This window comes from Tiliqua scincoides, chromosome 1 (genome assembly GCF_035046505.1).
Source record: "Tiliqua scincoides isolate rTilSci1 chromosome 1, rTilSci1.hap2, whole genome shotgun sequence".
In the NCBI taxonomy this organism is placed as follows: domain Eukaryota; kingdom Metazoa; phylum Chordata; class Lepidosauria; order Squamata; family Scincidae; genus Tiliqua; species Tiliqua scincoides.
The window spans coordinates 58,242,676-58,262,092 of record NC_089821.1 but is presented as its reverse complement, the minus strand read 5'-3'; the positions used below and the strand labels follow the sequence as shown (position 1 = coordinate 58,262,092).

The following is a 19,417-nucleotide window of genomic DNA, read 5'->3' as shown; positions in this document are numbered from 1 at the left end:
CATCCATGCATTTTAATAATACTTTGCAAATATGCAAGTTGAGATGCTGTGACACTGTTAATCATGAGCTTTGGTGTGTTCTGTTCCAAAAGCGTAGCTGATTTTTATCTTGTTGCAGCAAAAGTAATGAAGGCTCTAGAAGAACCTTAAAGGCTAACACAATAGCAGCCTTGTCCTATGACACATGTTCCGCAGGTGGAGACTGCTAAAAAAGCACATTCAGTGTTTCCCAGCAGCACACTGAGTAGTGTGCTGCTGGGATGCCGGGGGAAAGGCTGGAGCCTTCCCTCATGCATTGTCAGTTCTCCTGCCACCTGCCAGAGCAGGTAAACCAATAGGAGAGGCAGGCGGTGTGGGGGGAGGACAAATGGGGGCAGGAAGGAAGTGTCATGGGAGATGTGGATGCTGTGGGGGGTGGATTTGACAGCAGTGGTGTGCACTGAATCCTGGCCCCCTTTCCTGCAGCCTCTCTGTTCCCTTTCTCTCCTCAGACATGTGCTAGCAAAATCGCTAGTGCAGGTTCAAGGAGACCCATTGCAGAGCAGGAGTCTTGCATAGGGGTAAGGGGATTTAAATGCCACAGAGTTCCCAGGATCTCAGCAGACTAACTAGATAATGGTTGATCTGGAGATTTAAACCAACAATCCTACCACCTGAGAGACTTGAGCTTCTGATCCACAGCTGCAAAGCAATCCAAAAGGATTGCTAAAGGGGAGGAGGGGCCAACCAGCAGCCGAACAAACGTGCCTTTCTCGAGCTCCTGGAAGGCACTCTGTTTTTCCCCCAAAAACTGTGGATCCAAGGTGAGCCGGGGATATTTGTCAGGAGAGACAGATTCCTCCATGTGATGGCACAATTCCTGAGGAGATAAGTCCCGCCAGGGGGGCTTTCCCAAGCGACTTCGCTGTCTGGCAGCAATGGTGAAGAATTCATGCTGAACCAAGCTAAAGGCCCCAGCAGGGAGAGACTTTGAAAGACTTAAGTAAGCGTTATTCCGTTTGTGTATGCCTCGCGTGAAATGAGTAATTGATTGCCTGATCTGGTTCTTTTTTTGCCAAGAAAAGAAGAGGAGGGGGGAGGCTTCCCCCCTCAGCTGTTTATTGGTGTGAGGAGAAGTCGTAGAAGAGATTTGCCAAGCTCGTTATGGATATATGAAAGTATAATTACAACTTTATAACTGTGAACTTCAGTGGATTATAAATTAACTGTCCTTGGATAAAGTTTGTGCATTGGAGCATTTATTGCCTTGGTTTGATACTATTGTTTGGGATTGCCGGAAAGAGCAATTGGATGTTTTGAGATTGTTGCGAACAAAGGAATGTGGTTGCCAAGGCTACAACTATAAATAAGAGAACAGAAACAAAAACAGTGCACCAGTGACATCTAGTGACATCTAGTGGATTTTAAAAGGCATTGCAAGAACTAGATTTGTGTCTATAAGTGAAGCAAGGAAGATTACACTGAGGGCATCTAGTGGTCTTAAAGAGCATTGCAAACAAAAGATATTTGAGTTTCAAAGGAAGGAAGAACGAAGATGGCGGGTAAGAAAGTTCAAAGTTTGCCAGCATCAGAGATGGGATTTGGAAAATTAGTACAAGAGGAAGCGAAAGGGAAAGATTGGAAACATACTATGCAAGACAACATGGAAAAACTGTTGGCAATGGTACAGCATCAAATAAATCAATCTGCACAGACCCAAGACAGTGTGAATGCTTTAACTAAACGATTAGATGAACTTAGTGGACAACTGATAGATGTGAAACTTACATCAAAAGAAGACAGACAAGAGATTGAGAGATTGGGGGAAAGATAAGAAAAGACCAAGCTAAAATATCAGAGATAGAAGAAAATCAGCATGATGCAGAGACAATGTTAATGGAAACTCAGATGGATAGTGCAGCTCGAGTGGTGAGGATACAAAATATTCCAGAAGAGAAAGGAGAAGATATGTCGCAACAGATTGTCAGATTAATATTAGAATGGATTCATACACTGATGGAGAAGATACCTAAAGAACTGGATTCAGTGAGAAGAGTGAGCACTTTTTATGTGAGAAAATATGTATTACCAAGAGAAATTCATGTGAAATCCATCAGAACCTTTTACAGAGATAAATTACTGAAGGCTTCACAGGAAAAGAAGTTGACAGTAGATGATAATAAAGCTAGAATTTTGAGACATGTTCCATGGAGAGTGAGGAAGAAGAGAAAAAAGAATTGTCAAGGCAAGGTGTGGAGATGGGCTGGTGGACGCATCTATAATTAGATTCAGGATTTGGGGGAGACAAATAAGAAGATTTTTATATGGAACAGATGCCATTTGATAGACTATTGCTAGAAACAAAAGAAAAATATACTTTAAAAAATGTATATGTTTATATTGGCTTTTGTGATGCAAGAAGAAATAGTAAAACAATGTATGACAAAATGGGCACAAAATCTAGGCCATAATATCATAGTAGATCAATGGGAACAGATCTGGAAGCATAATATAAAACTTATTAGAGCAACATATTTTTTAAAAAAGTATATTTTTAGATGTTATAGATAAAGAAAAAGATGTGTATTTAGTTATTAAGATTTTAATTGTAGTGAGGATTTTATATGTTAGATATTGGAAGGATTGTAAAATACCAGTGAAAGATGAATTAATAGGGAAAATAAAGAATGTGGCAGAAATGGACAGGTTTTCAGAAAATTTGGGTCAACAATGAAAACCAACACCAAATTGAGCAATGGAAATTATTTTATGCTTGGCTGAAAATGAAGTTTTAGAAATATATGGTAGGGCATTTAGATGATTGTATTACATATATACTATGATATAATAGATGAATGAAAAATGATATTAAGAGGTAAATTTAGAAGAGGAAACTGATTAAGATATGTAATGCTTTATTAGTTTTAGTGATATATGATAATGATATATGATTTCCTGCACCCCCATTTTTTTGTGTAGTGAATTCTGTTATGTTTTTTGTGTTATGTGTGTTTGTTTATATTTGTTTTTGGAAAATAAAAAAAACTTTAAAAAAACACAGAAGGATTGCTAAATAGTGCCAGCAGCCAATCAAACTGCAGTTGATCTGGAAGCTGCAAGTGGGAGTAAGGCACTAAAACAGGCTGGAAAAATGTCAAGAAGGGACTTGACTGTCACTGCCAGAGTACTGGGCATAGTGACCTGCTGTTGAGTCTCTGCTTACCATTGAAACAAAGGGCATGATCAGAGAATTCAAGTAATATCTTTCAGTGCCACAGGTAACTGCATATTGCAACATCTTTTCCCAAATTATAGCTTAGTTCAAAGATAGTAGCCTGCTCTGCTCTTCCACATGGTGGAAATCACGGAAGGGAGCATGCTGGAAGCAAATAAAATATTGCAGCAACTTATCCCTTGTGAACTAAAATAGCTGAAATTCTGATGTGCTCCATTTTGCAGGTGTTTTGCTTCTAAGGCACTGTTTCAAATTATGTCTGGTTTTGAAGTGCAGAGTTGCATCAGCAATGCAGATTGTAGCTTTTTGTTTCAAACTAATTTTTCAAGCTGATAACAAGGCTGTGTGGGATGGCAAGCTAAACAATTAGTTTCAAAGAGCTTTTAATTTTTAATCACCGCACACTGTTTATCATCTTCAGAGCTGCAAGGAGTGGCAGCTGTAATTCTCTCTGATTTAGCCAATCTCATACATCTGAAACTCGTTGTATTCCTCAGGGTGGCGGCAAATCATGATGCAGTGGGACAAAAGAGAAATAAATGACGATGGGACAAAATGAAGGAGTGCTAAAAGGAAAATACAGCAAGCAATAGGGTTTGTTGTGAAATAACCCCAGGAGACCCATCAAGGCGAGGCAGCTATTGTGTGATGGGTTATTACTTATGGTGGTGAACACTACGTGTCAGGTGGACTTGCCATTTGTTTGGAAAGGAGACCAAATGTGACTTGGAAGCAAAGCAAGCAGGAGGAAAAGCACAGTTGGTGAGGGACAGATTAGATTGTTTCAGTTTTGGCACAGCAGAGCGTGGCAGCTTGCAAGTGACTTTTGCAGAATTTTGTTAGCTCTTCCTTCTATTTTGAAATTTGTTTAGTTAATTGTAGTATTTATAATCCAGCTTTCTCACTGTTTAAGGCAGCTTATAAAATCTACAGAAAAAAACCATCATTTAAAACCAACGATTACAGCAACATGGGGCAAAAAAGGCCTCAATAAAGTACCCTCAAGTCCACTATCCTTCCGTTCCAAGGCCTTCACAAAACTGTGGGCTGTAAACAGCCATGTAAACCTCAGGGGAGGAAGGAGCATCAATTCCCCTTTTGAGAAAGGTCATTCCACAATACTGAGAGCCCAGTCCTACCCTTTGCCTTGCCATAGCATACAGCTGTGCCAAAACAGACTGTGCTTCATGCTATGTTGGGTGGATGGTAAAGGGAAAGTATTTTCTTTTACTCTTTGGTAAGCCCCGCAAACAGCAATGGGTTTCCTCATATCTGCACCAGCTCTTTAGCTGGCTCAGGTCTGAGGAGAGAAAGGGTATACAGCTTCTCACTCTGGAGGGAATAGCACCTGGTACAAGTCACCCATGCCAGGTCCAGCTGCCTCCGTTATGCCCCCAGCCCTCCTCCATTCCACCCTGTTACATCCCTGCTGCCAGCTCGCTGAAGCTGATGGAGCTTCTGCTGGCTGCTGTCATGTGCATCTGCTGCTTCTACTGGTGGCCTGGAAGCACATGGCTACATATGCTTGCAAAGCATTCATGATACTATAAAGTGAACTCTGCTGCCAGAATGCTAGTTCTGGCAGTGGACCCAGTCCATAGGATTGGGCTGTGAGACAACCAAAGGGAAGATCTGTGTCCTTTCAGCAGGTGTTCTGACTTCCTGAAATGAAGGAATCTTGAAGATTTTCTTAGCGAATAAGTTCATATTGAAAGTTTAATTGAAAACCAGGTGAAACTACTCATGCTCTAACAGAGTAGTGACAAACGTTCAAATATTTGTCATCTGAATCAAGTTCAAAGCATAAGACAATGCCACTCCAGTGTGTGCCACTCTAAATGTGCCACTTGCCCCATGCTTTGGGATGTTGTTGGTTTTACGCAGGACTTTAATGCTGTGCCTCATCATGGTTCTGAACAGGATCATGTGCCCCCGTGCATGCTGTTTACATTAGAAAAAAATAGGTGCCAATGAAAGCTTTCCCCCCCCACCTAATATAAAGAGTTCACATGGGGATATATGATTCAGATGGGAACTGTAATGGAGGCAGTGTTGACTCTCCCTACACCTTACCCCATGGTGCTGATCCAGTTCTCAGCTTCCACTACAGGTTGTTTACGAAATAATTGCAGGGTCAACAGATTGTTTTTTAGGTAACATGCATTTAAGGTAACATCTAGTTTGACTCTAGGAGTACCATAAATTCTTGCTTCCCCTGCCACTTGCACCTGGCTCCTCTTCCATTCTACACTGTTCCCTCTTCTGTCATTCAGTGGAAGAACGTAAAAATGAGCCAAGGCATGGAAACTGCATTGTGTACTGTAGGGGACACCAGAGTGACATTTCTTAAATTTTGGGCTTGACTTGTGGCACATTTGTCCGAAAAATTAACTGTGGCTGATCTGCCTGGTTATCTAGTACAATGTATTCTTCACCTTATAATAGAGCAGCTGCCTTCAGTTCCTAGTTTTGAGTGCATCTGAACAGACAAGAATATGCTTGGAGCCCTTTTAGGTCCACTTCTGCTGTCAAAGTTCAATGTTAGCACATGAGATCTGTGGAGGAGCCACTTGTCTTTGATGGCTATGAAGTCAGACAAGCCGGAATAGGATGCTTATGGCCACTTAAAAAACAATCGGGATTAGATATCTAATCTAATGCACCTAAGGAGTGTGTGAAAAACCTTTTCATCTTAGCTAATGACAGGGAGGATTTAGCTGTTATTGTGACTTAAGGGGATTTGCTTTCTTTCACCTACCACAGTAAGAACTAAATACCAGCTGAGTGAGACTATGAATACGAGAGATGTTTGGCTAATTTGTCCCCATTGCTGCACTTTCTCTCTTTAGAGAACAGGCTGGTGTCAGAAAAATCTTGCTGCACAAAACAAAAACAAAAGTGTCTAATTTGAAACTGATTAAACAAAACCTTGCTGTGACTTACCTCTTAAATGGGAAAAGGATGGATGTATTTATCATAAATCTTCAGGTGGTGTTGAATTAATGAGTTAATTTTGCTTATCTCCATTGTTGATCTGGGAAACTGCCTCTTCCTGAATCTTAACATCCTAAAGTATCTATGCTAAGGCCACAGTCCTCTATAAGTTTACTGGGGAGGGAGTCCCACTGAATTAAGTGGACTTTTGAGTTAATGTGTACAGGCTCAGGTTCCCCCCTGTTACCTCCAAAGATTCTGTGCCCATTCTTCAAAGCCATGTTCCAGACTTTTTTGGAGGTTTGGGGTGTAGGGAAAAAGGTTTTTCATTACATTTCTCTTCCAGGAGTAAACGTGTCCAACAACAACAGTGAGAAGGTTTAGGAATTAATTATCCCTGGTGTGGGCCTGCATGTGTGCACATGACAAATCAGTATGTGGGGCTGGTGCAAGAACCTTTGATAAATTGATCTAAGAGGTGAAGGTGGAGGTGTAGACTGCCCTCCATCTCCACATTTCACATTCCTTCACACAAAACCACTTTTGTTGCTGGCATTGCCGTAGTGCAAGCAAGGGCAGGACTGGTTCCATTGGCTCTGGCTCTGCTCTTCACTTCCAGATGATAGTGACATTCGCATTTTGGATAAAGGGATCTGTGGTGCAGGTCAGGTCAGGTCCTACTCCAGTGAAAACAGCCTCACATACAGGGAAAGGCTTGAGCTTGTTGCAGTGACAGCTCAACCTAGAAAACTTTCACATCAAGATTATGGACAAAGTGTATTATTCAGTATTTGAGCAAATTGCACATTGGTGTCAATTGCGCATGGATATATTTGAGGATATCTGGAGGCCATTTCTTGATATAATAACATAAGCTGCATGAAGTGTTGAAATGCAGATACTTTGGTCGTGTATATGTGTGTGTATATGTATGTATGTTTGTGTATATATATTCCCTTTTTAAAGTATGTAATTCATAAGCATATATCTATGTAATGCTCTTTTTTTGGTTCTGTTTACACAATAAAATTTTAAAAAAAATTTTTTTTAAAGATTATGGACAAAGTGTAACTCTGCAAGAGAGTGGATTGTCTGGTGTTTCCTACTCCCAGCTCTTTAAATGAAGTAGTATTTTCCAAAGAGATTTTCGTTTGTTAGCAGGACAATGTCTTCAATCAACAGCTCTGATTTCTTTTTAATGCTTTCAGTGCATGTGGTGAACCTAAGTAATTAGAAAGACAATGATTTAGAGTTATTATTACTATTATTAACAGTATTTATATACCTCTTTTCAACAAAAAAGTTCACAAATGGCTCCCTGTCCCAAATTGGCTCACTGAGCAATAGAATGTAACCAGCTACTTTAATTACAAATTTGATTTAATGCCATTGCGATAATATTATAGTATTAAAAAACACTTTATTATGCTTGGTACTTGAAATTTTTGTGAGCATATTCCAATACAGTTTTAAATAGAAAGCTTATTTAGGGCGCCATCCTAACCCCTTATGTCAGTGCTTTCCAGCACTGACATGAGGGCAATGCAGCTCTGAGGTAAGGGAACAAACATTCCCTTACTTTGAGGAGGCCTCCGTGAGTGACACCCAACTGCAGGATGCAGCACATGTCCCACTGGCACCGCTGTGCCAGTGCTGGAAAGCACTGACATAAGAGGTTAGGATTGCACCCTCAGAAGCCTTTGCTGTTATCCAACTAGTACCTATAGGTTGATGTAAAATACAGCTTGAGGAGGTGAACTAGTTTTTCCCCACAACAGTCTATCTATAATACACAACCAGGGTTAGCTGCTTTTGCAGGAGGGCTTGCCTATAAGTTAAATGAGTAAGCAGTGCATGTGAACCCTGATCTGATAATATGAATGGATCATATGGTAGCAGGCCTCTTGCCTTCTCCAGACCTATAGAATTAGAGCTGGAGAGGGTATCTCCTCTTCACAGCATACACTTACTTACATACCTGACTGCTGCTCAATTGGCACCAATGATGGCAGAGGGAAGAAGAGAGGGGTCTTTGTCTCAATTTTCTCCATCCCTTTCCTCTTTCTCCTTCCCATTTGGCACCTGAAATGCTGGGAAATTTAGATTTCCTGTGGATGCCTTATTATGTTCAAGTGCCCCTGGGAAAGCTACATTTCCCGTTATTCCCAGTACCAAGGAGGAAAGAAGATAGAGGGAGAAAAAGAAAAGGAAGAGTGACATCAACATCTCTGCCGCCGCCACCAATGAAGAAGAAAGAGGGAGGCAATGCTCTCGCTCTGCATTTGGCATTTCAGATTAAGTCCTGAAAATTCAGAGGGTGTAAAAAGAAGCCTCCACTGCATCTGCTTCCATATTTAAAAAACCACAGTGTCATGATGAGGGTCCTTTTCACTTCTTGGCTTCCCACCGCAGCTTACAGTTAGTAAGATTTGCCTTGTTCACATCAATGTCTTTTTACCCCCTTATGATCTGGCTAGATAATAAAGACAAGGAAGTGGTGGCAGTGTCGTATTTGTTGCAGATGTGTGGGTAGAAGGGGTGTCACCAATAATTACTCAGGAGCAGCATTCAGAACCTGCTGCATTTTCAGTCAAGGTGATATAAATGCTGCCATTATCAGGAAACTAGTTGAAGGTGTCATCTTTGATAAACCGGGCCTGTGTCACACATTTCCTGCAACCTCCTGATTTTAGAAATGGGCTATGTCAGAATGCCAGTGCAAGGGTGGGCACCAGGCTGCAGGTCTCTTGTTATCCGGTGTGCTCCCTGGGGCATTTGGTGGGCTGCTGTGAGATACAGGAAGCTGGACTAGATGGGCCTATGGCCTGATCCAGTGGGGCTGTTCTTATGTTCTTATGTTCCTGTGGAATCAATAGAAGCTTGGTGCTTCCTTGCTAATACATCATGCCATCTCTGCAGTCTCTCCTTTTTTGTCACTCTCTTGTTTCAGTGATGAGTGTCTTCTTTCACTGTGACAATTTGGAGGCTTTCCAGAAGACGGTAAAACTATCAAGAACAGTGTTTTTGTTTTTGTTTTATTTCGCACAGCAGCAAGCTCTGAAAGCTGTCAGGAGTCATCATTTCATCATTCTTCCATGAATTGTTTGACGCCGCAGACAAGGAATGGTGGGAGGGGAGAAAGCACCACGTTAATAACCAAGTAAAAATTATCCATAAATTGCAGATTCTTAGATGTCAAGAGGAAGAAATGAAAACAGGCAGGCAGCAAATAGTGGAAACACTTTGTTATGCTCATCAGCATCTGCTTCAAAGTCCCAGTTGTTTTATTTTAAGGAATGCCACTTCAAGCAGCTTAACTCCACTGTATTCTACACAGTGTTCACAATGCATTTCTCAAGGCATAAATAAAAAGTAAACACGCTGGATTTCTTGTTTTCATGACTAAAGTGGCCTCTCAGAGTTTCCAAAAAGGGAATTCTTTCTTTCTTTCTTTCTTTCTTTCTTTCTTTCTTTCTTTCTTTCTTTCTTTCTTTCTTTCTTTCTTTCTTTCTTTCTTTTGCAAGTTTTACAGTTCTTAGAGGCAAGGAGAATCAAACTGAGGAATGTCTCTGTGTGGACAGTGCCTTAATAGAGGCTACAACTAAAAGGGCCCTGTTTCTCACCATGTTAACTCACACTGTCCTCATCTCAAAGTACATAAGGACTAACATCAGTCTTGTACCCTTTTTGTTAGTTATATGGTCCAGATGGAGGAAAAGCTGCAGGGAAAGGCCCTGCTTGTGACTTCCCAGAGGTATCTGGCTAACCATTGCTGGAAACAAGAAGCTGGGCAAGATTAATTTGAATCAGCATATAGTAATTCTGATGCTGTTGTACTCTGGGGACGAGGGAGAACAGCTTCTCCATGCAGAATGCATGCAGGAAAGAAAGAAAAAACTACAAATAGGTACTTTTTTCCCTTTTGAAGGATAGCATGGCTGTGCTGTCTTTTCCCTAGTAAGCAGAGCTGCCTTCTGCTTTGGCAGTAAGTATGACCTGGCATTCTCTATGCTCCGAGCCCTTCTGTCTATTGACCAAAAGATTTATCTGCTGGACAGCTATAATCCATATGCCTTTAAGGAAGGCACAGTACCTCTGTTAGGGCACAATCCTAACTTGCGCTGGAACAGGCAAGCCAGGAGGCTTGCGCTGTATCCAGCACAGGATTGTGGCCAGCAGCGGCTTAGCCAGAGGCAAGGGGAAACTCTTCCCCTGACCCCTGGATAAGGGCTGCTGGCCCCAATGGGTCTCCTCGGACTTGCGCCACCTCCTGAGATGGCACAAGTCTGAGGAAAGCGGAGCGGCTTTAAGCCGCTCCATCCTCCCTGGGGACGGGGGTTGGGATCTGGCATAAATGCCGGATCCCAGCCCCGCCTCCCTCTCCTTGCTTGCCCATCCCCAGGGCCGCATATTGCCCTCCCTCCCCCACCCAGGAACACCTCCCTCGCCTACCTTTTCCGCTTGTGTCGGCGCAGGCGGGCTGACACAAGCGGTAGAGGGGAAGCCGGTGTAGAGGCGTCTGTCAGCCTCCGCAGGCCGGCTCTTCTCGGAGCGCTGGCCTGGCTTCCCCTCAAGGAGGCGCAAACGTGCTTTACGGCATGTTTGTGACCCTCCGAGGCTGGCCCAAGCAACTTGGGCTGGCCTATCTAAGGGTTTGGATTGTGCCCTTAATCTCAGTTAGAAAAGGCACATTCAAACACTACACGTTCCACTTCTCTCCATGGAAAGACTAGAAATCCATTGTTAAAGGAAGCCTCTCAAAGGAAGTGTTAACTGCATTTTGAAAGAACACAGCTGCAGCATTAACTAGAAAGTCAAACCAGATAGCTTTCTCATTTGCCTTTCATTTTGGAGATAAATTAAATACCGAACTTTACTGGAACTAAATGTCAGATTATCCCTATTTATAAAGTGAATATGTTAATTTTCTTTCAATATTTAATCTTCTGCCCACTTATTTTATACCCCTTCAGCCTAGATCAGGCTTATGACTCATCAACTCTGATGCATCCCACCATTTTGTGGTCTCCCAATGCTTGAAATCCCTGTTTTCATTCCCACTCAGGCAGCAAAAACCAGGAGATTTCTCAAACTGGTGGTAACTGGCATGCATGACTGGTGGACTGTATTTTTCTTGGTGCATCACAAGTTGTTCAGACCTTGTTCCATTTGTCTACTCTGGACAATGGTTCTGTAGGGTCTCAGGCAGATCTTTCATAGTCCTACAAGTTGAGATCCTTTTAATTGGAGATGCTGGGGGACTGAATCTGGACCTTCTGCTTTTAAAGTATGACCCCTTTTACTACTCCCAAATATCCTTGGCCAAGGAGTTCTCTGTTTTTGTTTGGTGTCCATGTTCCCATCTCTCCTTCCCTGCCTCACCTGCCATGAATGCCTTGTGCCATCTGGGAGTGTAGTTTATATTAAGTGTTTACAATAGTGGTGCCATTAACACTGACAATATTTTTCTATATCAGCTTTTCCTATTGACACAGAGTTGCCTATCATTTCTGTGATATCAGAGTAAGCCAATGACAGCCTAATCCAGCAATTCCCTAACTTACTGCTAATGCGGTGCTCTTTGTACAGTTACAGTGGCACCATTGCATGATTCCCATGAAATCTCAACCTGGTGAGCCAGTAAGAAGAGGCTGCACTGTGTTCCTGTGAGTGTGCTGTGGTGCACATTTTGAAAACCACTGGCCAAACAGATTATGAAACATTTGCTGACTAAGACATCAGCGTCACCACTCACTGTTGGACAATTTTCACTGTGCGCATGCTGGTCTGCATTATTATAAGAATTGATTACAAAATTGATTAGGAAATTTCCTATTCTGCCCTTCCAATTCCAAAGAATGGCTTAAGGTGGCTAATATCAGTGGAAAAAATAAAATGGGAACTTTGAACCATAATTTTTTTTTTAAATCAGCAAAGACAAGCAATAGAGAACAATAATTGATCCTTACCTCTGAGGGAGGGGCCATAGCTTGGTGGTATAGCATGTGCTTTGCATGCAGAAGTCTCCAGGTTCAGCCCTACAATCTCTAAAGAGGGTAAAGAACCATTCCTGTTTGAAATCCTGGAGAGCTCCTACCATGTCAGTGCCAACAACTGATCTAGAGAAACAACAGTGTAGCTCAGAATAAGGCAACTTCCTTATTTCCACGCAGTAGGCAGATTAAGGGTCTAATCCTATCCAATTTTCCTTTCTTTTCTGCTTGGAGACTATGCCTCTCTTTTGAATATTTCCCAAGAGCTCTTATTCCCCTCTTTTTGCTCCAGCCATTTCTTACAGACATCAAATTAATATTTCCTGTTTTATTTGAATGAAAATGACACATTTGACTTATTACTGTTTGTGTATAGTTTCTTTTCCAGGCTTTGATTGACATGAGATAATGTACAATTCTAAAACTCAGTAATAACTCAAGAAACTGAATTGGTATTCTTTTCTGTGACTCCTTTGCAATATCCCTTTTGGTTTTTTCTTTTCTGCCTAATTCTCTATCTTTGTATGAAGTGCTGTGAATTGTGGAGATTGGAATTTTTAAGCAGTTTTAAGCAGCAGGGTAATAAATGTGGACTATGCAAACTTGGCAAGGATACCAAGACGTGGTCAGATGTTTCTGTTTCTTAAATACAAGCTTTTTCCTAATTTGCTGTCTAAGAAACTTGTCAGGTCTGCTCCCATTCCTTCTGGTCTTCCTTTCCCCGTTCCCCCACTCATTCAAAGACCTCCTGAAGATTTTGCTGAGAAGTTATTTATTTAGATGACTGCGTCACAATCTGTGATGCTCTCAAGGTTCCTCTCCAGAGACTTTGAGACACCCATTGCCAACCAGCTTTGTTGCTGCTTTGCTGCCATCAGCCTCTAGCTTGCCCAAGACTCTGCCCTCTGCAGACCTTCATTTCATGAATCTGGTGACCTGCCGGGTCTTCCATACCTTGATCCTTGGTCAGAAACAAGATTGGAGAGTTGAGACAACACAACTTTTCCAACGGAATGAGATACTTATAAGTGCTGTTCACAGGATCAGTCTTCATCTTATGTGGTTTCAGTTCAGCAACTCGGTATCATGATTCAGTGCTCGATGGCTCTCCCAGACAGCTCAATTTCCTGTCTCCTCCATCTCGAGACTCTCCAAATCCAGCAAACTTGAATAAGCAAAAATTTGCCCTTCCTCTGCTCTAGGACTACCTCACTCCTTTTCTGTAAGCTCAGTGATTTCTAAACTTTTTCGACTGGCAGCTCCCTTGACCTTTGGCTGCAGCTGCGCATTAGAACTACAATCCTATACATTGTATAGGATGGCAGGTTTTTCATGAAGATTCTGTGGCTCCCCTGACTGGTTTCCATGGCTTCCCGGGAGCCATAGCTCACAGTTTGGGAACTATTGTGTTAGCCATTTGGGAAAGAGTGGGGAGGGGAGATGCCTACTGTTTGTGATGGCTCCTGTTCAGGACAATTTCTGTGTTTAGCAGTTGTCTATAATTGGTTTTATTCATTAATTGTTCTGTAAGTTGTTATGTTTCTATTGTTTTTGATGTTTTTATTGTTTTAATGTTGAAGTGGCTGCAAGAGATTTCGGATACTAAGCAATTGCAAAAGTTTTGCTATAAAAAAATAAGAACATTGCTATGAATCAGCTCATGGTTTTTATAATTAGTGTTTTACATCCAGAGACTGCTTGTTGTTTGGCAAATCACAGCTTTTTGAATGATAAAATCTGCCTTCTCCTTTGGTGGAGGTGAATCATGAGGCCAAGTGAACTCCACAATGTTTGGAGTCTTGTCACTATATATTGTTTGGGCAGTGTGGAGAAGGGAGCTATTTCCTGTGCCAAGGATGGACAAATTAGTGACCCATGGGCCAGATGTTTCTTGCCCCCTAGTCCCTCCTACCAGACTGGGAGTGCACATCATGGCATCCTTACCATTTTCCTAGAAGTAAGGTAGCAGCGCAAAGTAAGCAGCCGCCAACATCAGCTTTTCTCCTGAGGCACATAGCAGCCATTTTTGGAGCCATTATTTTTGTCAGTACCACAAATAGGGTCTCCCCCTTGACACAGTCATGGACCTGACCCTTCCATGGCTACTCTTTCTACATGAAAATGCAAGGGGTTCAGCAATGTAATACATTTGTTCCTTGCTGACAATCCTCCCAGGAGAAAAGGAGAAGTTACTCCAAAGACTAAGAGGATCCGATCCCTGAGCACCTTGGCCAGGAAGAATCCAGCCCCCCTTTTCTCAGCTTAAGAAATTGGCTATCACTGGCATATGCCGGAAACAGGAGTGAAATGGTTGAGGCAGGCATCTTTTGCAAAAGGCGATGAGAGGACTGCAGCAGAGAGTGACTGCAAATTACAAATATCTGAGTTGCCTACATGATTCTGCAGAGCCTTTTTCAGGTCCCAATCCCATCCAACTTTCCATCACTCGTACAGCTGCAATGTGGCCTTGAAGTAAGGGAACAAATGTTTCCATATCTTGAGGAGGTGACTACCCCACCACCACAGAATGCAGTGAATGCCCAAATGGCACAGCTGAACCAGCACTGTAAAATTGGATAGGATAAGAACATAAGAACAGCCCCACTGGATCAGGCCACAGGCCCATCTAGTCCAGCTTCCTGTATCTCACAGCGGCCCACCAAATGCCCCAGGGAGCACACCAGATAACAAGAGACCTGCATCCTGGTGCCCTCCCTTGCATCTGGCATTCTGAGATAACCCATTTCTAAAATCAGGAGGTTGCGCATACACATCATGGCTTGTACCCCATAATGGATTTTACCTCCAGAAACTTGTCCAATCCCCTTTTAAAGGCATCCAGGCTAGACGCCAGCACCACATCCTGTGGCAAGGAGTTCCACAGACCGACCACACGCTGAGTAAAGAAATATTTTCTTTTGTCTGTCCTAACCCGCCCAACACTCAATTTTAGTGGATGTCCCCTGGTTCTGGTATTATGTGAGAGTGTAAAGAGCATCTCCCTATCTACTCTGTCCATCCCCTGCATAATTTTGTATGTCTCAATCTTGTCCCCCCTCAGGCGTCTCTTTTCTAGGCTGAAGAGGCCCAAACGCTGTAGCCTTTCCTCATAAGGAAGGTGCCCCAGCCCCGTAATCATCTTAGTCGCTCTCTTTTGCACCCTTTCCATTTCCACTATGTCTTTTTTGAGATGCGGCGACCAGAACTGGACACAATACTCCAGGTGTGGCCTTACCATCGATTTGTTCAACGGCATTATAATACTAGCCGTTTTGTTCTCAATACCCTTCCTAATGATCCCAAGCATAGAATTGGCCTTCTTCTCTGCCGCCGCACATTGGGTCGACACTTTCATCGACCTGACCACCACCACCCCAAGATCTCTCTCCTGATCTGTCACAGACAGCTCAGAACCCATCAGCCTATATCTAAAGTTTTGATTTTTTGCCCCAATGTGCATGACTTTACACTTACTGACATTGAAGCGCATCTGCCATTTTGCTGCCCATTCTGCCAGTCTGGAGTGATCCTTCTGGAGCTCCTCACAATCACTTCTGGTCTTCACCCCTCGGAAAAGTTTGGTGTCGACTGCAAACTTAGCCACTTCACTGCTCAACCCTGTCTCCAGGTCATTTATGAAGAGGTTGAAAAGCACCGGTCCCAGGACAGATCCTTGGGGCACACCGCTTTTCACCTCTCTCCATTGTGAAAATTGCCCATTGACACCCACTCTCTGCTTCCTGGCCTCCAACCAGTTCTCAATCCACGAGAGGACCTGTCCTCTAATTCCCTGACTGTGGAGTTTTTTCAGTAGCCTTTGGTGAGGGACCGTGTCAAACGCCTTCTGAAAGTCCAGATATATAATGTCCACGGGTTCTCCCAAATCCACATACCTATTGACCTTTTCAAAGAATTCTATAAGGTTGGTGAGGCAAGACTTACCCTTACAGAAGCCATGCTGACTCTCCCTCAGCAAGGCCTGTTCATCTATGTGTTTTGAGATCCTATCTTTGATGAGGCATTCCACCATCTTACCCGGTATGGATGTTAGGCTGACCGGCCTATAGTTTCCCGGGTCCCCCCTCTTTCCCTTTTTAAAAATAGGCGCGACATTTGCTATCCTCCAATCTTCTGGCACCGTGGCCGTTTTGAGGCACAAGTTGCATACCTTAGTCAAGAGATCTGCAACTTCATTCTTCAATTCCTTAATAACTCTTGGGTGGATGCCATCAGGGCCCGGTGACTTATTGATCTTTAATTTATCAATGAGGTCTGAAACATCTTCTCTTTTAACCTCTATCTGACTTAACTCCTCGGTCAGGAGGGGCTGTTCAGGCAGCAGTATCTGCCCGAGGTCTTCTGCCGTGAAGACAGATGCAAAGAACTCATTTAATTTCTCTGCCATCTCCAAGTCTCCTTTTATCTCCCCTTTCCCTCCCTCACCATCCAGAGGGCCAACCGCTTCTCTGGCGGGTTTCCTGCTTCTAACATATTTGAAGAAGCTTTTATTATTCCCCTTAATGTTGCTGGCCATGCGTTCCTCATAGTCTCTCTTGGCCTCCCGTATCACCTTCTTACATTTCTTTTGCCACAGTTTATGTTCCTTTTTATTCTCCTCATTAGGGCAAGACTTCCATTTACGGAAGGAAGCTTCCTTGCCCTTCACAGCCTCTCTAACTTGGCTGGTTAGCCATGCGGACACCCTCCTGGATTTAGTGGAACCCTTCTTTCTTTGCGGTATACACCTCTGCTGGGCCTCTATTACTGTTGTTTTAAGCAGCCTCCATGCACTCTGGAGAGATTGGACTCTTTTTACCCTCCCTTTCAACCTCCTTCTAACCAGCCTCCTCATTTGAGGGAAGTCCGCCCGTCGGAAGTCAAGGGTTTTTGTTAGAGATTTGCCTGGTATTCTTCCCCCAACGTGCATGTCAAAACAGATGGCAGCATGATCACTGTTCCCCAATGGCTCAGTAACGTTTACATCTCTAACCAGGTTCTGTGTACCGCACAATATTAAATCCAGAGTCACCTGTCCTCTGGTGGGCTCCGTGACTAGCTGCTCTAAGCCACAGTCATTTAGCACGTCAAGAAATCCGGTTTCCTTGTCGTGACCAGAACACAAATTGACCCAGTCAATATGAGGATAATTGAAGTCCCCCATGATTACAACCCTGTCCCTCCTTGTCACCTCCCTGATCTGTTTCCTCATTTCAAGGTCCCCATCCGATTTCTGGTCTGGAGGACGATAGCACGCCCCCAGTATTACATCGCTGCACAAGCCTAGTAATTTAACCTGGTAATTTAACCTGAGGATTGGGCCCTCAGTCTCCAGCTACACCCAGACTTCATTAGCTTCTCTCAGTGTGTGCACATCCTTTAAGCCATTTCTGCCCAACATTGCATATACACAACAGGAATAAAATGTATACACCTGTGAGCTGCGCAGAAATAGGTTAAGTGAAAAATGTCAATTCGAGCAAAGGCACTTACTGGAAATCCTTAAGCTTAATTTCCAATTTCAACTGTGTGGCAGCTTCCCTTTGCAAGGTGTGGCCCAAAGCACTTTAATTTCTTTCCTATAGGTAGGGGATCACAGCACTTCCATTCCTCCTTCCTTTTCTTTTCATGCATCTCTTTCAGATGAAGACTTTAAGGCAGTGGTTCTCAAAGTGATGGGCCACAACCCAGCATTGGAACATAAAAGGGTCACTTTCCCCTTAAGGGGAGTGATCCATAAATGGGTGTCCTGACAACGCCACAGCGATTGCAGCATTAGCGGCACCCAGGTGCATTTAAACATACCTGGGGTGACTGTGCAGCCTCTTGGAGAATCCTCAAGGCTCGCAGGTCCCCTACATGAGCCTCCCTTCCACAGCAGTGGGCTCCTGTCTGCAGTTGGAGCCCACTTCCAGTTTGCGGTTGGAGCTCTGGGGCATGGAGCTTCCAAAACTGGAAGTGGGCTCTGACTGCAGATTGGAGTCCACTGCTGTGGAGGGGAGGTGCCGTGATCACTGCAGTGCTCCCCCATCCCAGTCCCTGCCCCTAAAGCACTTACCCCCAGTTTTCAGACTCCTGGAGAGTTTGAGAACAACTGCTTTAAAGGATCCCAGGCACTCTGTGACTATATTTGTGTTAACTGTACTCAGCACAACTGGGTGGCAGTTTTAGGTGGTACAGCTACATACACCATATGAGTGCTCTGAACTGCAATGTGCCTACTTGTAAGAGTAGCCAAAGTTTTATTTTGGGATATCGCTGCTTCTTTAGATAAGGTTCGCAGTGATGGTGGTGGGGAAGTTGAGGATGGCGATGATAGTGTTCTTGGCTGTCTGACTGACTGGTCTTGTTTTTCTCTGTTTTTTCTAGCTGGGAGGTTGTGGAATCCTTGGAGTTGGCATATGGTTGGCTGTTACCCAAGGGAACTTTGCTACCCTATCTTCCTCCTTCCCTTCCCTATCAGCTGCCAACCTGCTGATCATCACAGGGACTTTTGTAATGGTCATCGGCTTCGTGGGATGTATAGGAGCCATCAAAGAAAACAAGTGCCTCCTGCTCACTGTGAGTATGAAACAATGAGTTTCCCTCTGGTTGACACCCTGCATTCTGTCCTGTGCCCTCTTAAATGCTTTTTATATACAGTTGATTCATGCCCAGCATGTTCTTAACACTGAATACTGTATGTATCAGTTTTCTCCAGCACAAGCAACTGCCTTACTTCCATGTACTGAAAACAGCAAAACATTCTTGCCTGGGGTAAGGTCTCCATAGCTGGAGTGCACTGATTATATATGGTATTGAAGGCATATGTTAATAAGTAAGTGAGTAAGCAAACGTGCCGTGGCTCCTGTTGAAAGTCAGGGAAGAGGAATGCAAGGCTACCAGGTTGGTCCCAATCTGATGAACATGAAGCTCAACAAGTGCTCCAGAAGACAGCCCCCCCCCCATCATAGTATAGTAAAAGGAGGCTTGAGCTGGGAAGACTAGACAAGAGATTTTGCTAGCATTATGTGGTTTACTTTGATATCCTATCTAGCTCAGATGTGGACTTGTTAAGTTGATGTAGCAGCACTCAGCTCTTAAAATTACTAGGCTCTGAATCCTATCCAACTTTCCAGAACATAAGAACATAAGAACAGCCCCACTGGATCAGGCCATAGGCCCATCTAGTCCAGCTTCCTGTATCTCACAGCGGCCCACCAAATGCCCCAGGGAGCACACCAGATAACAAGAAACCTCATCCTGGTGCCCTCCCTTGCATCTAGCATTCTGACTTAAC

General features: G+C 43.4%; 1 protein-coding gene across 9 annotated transcripts in view; it reads left to right on the top strand.

The window, feature by feature from the left end:
* TSPAN4 (tetraspanin 4) overlaps window positions 1–19,417 on the top strand; it is a 375,697-nt gene that overhangs the window by 252,443 nt on the left and 103,837 nt on the right. For all 9 annotated transcript variants that reach the window (XM_066610251.1, XM_066610292.1, XM_066610268.1 and 6 more), the window contains one exon: window positions 18,508–18,699. In XM_066610251.1, the coding sequence (XP_066466348.1) occupies window positions 18,508–18,699 (192 nt within the window). The remainder of the gene's footprint in view (window positions 1–18,507; window positions 18,700–19,417) is intronic.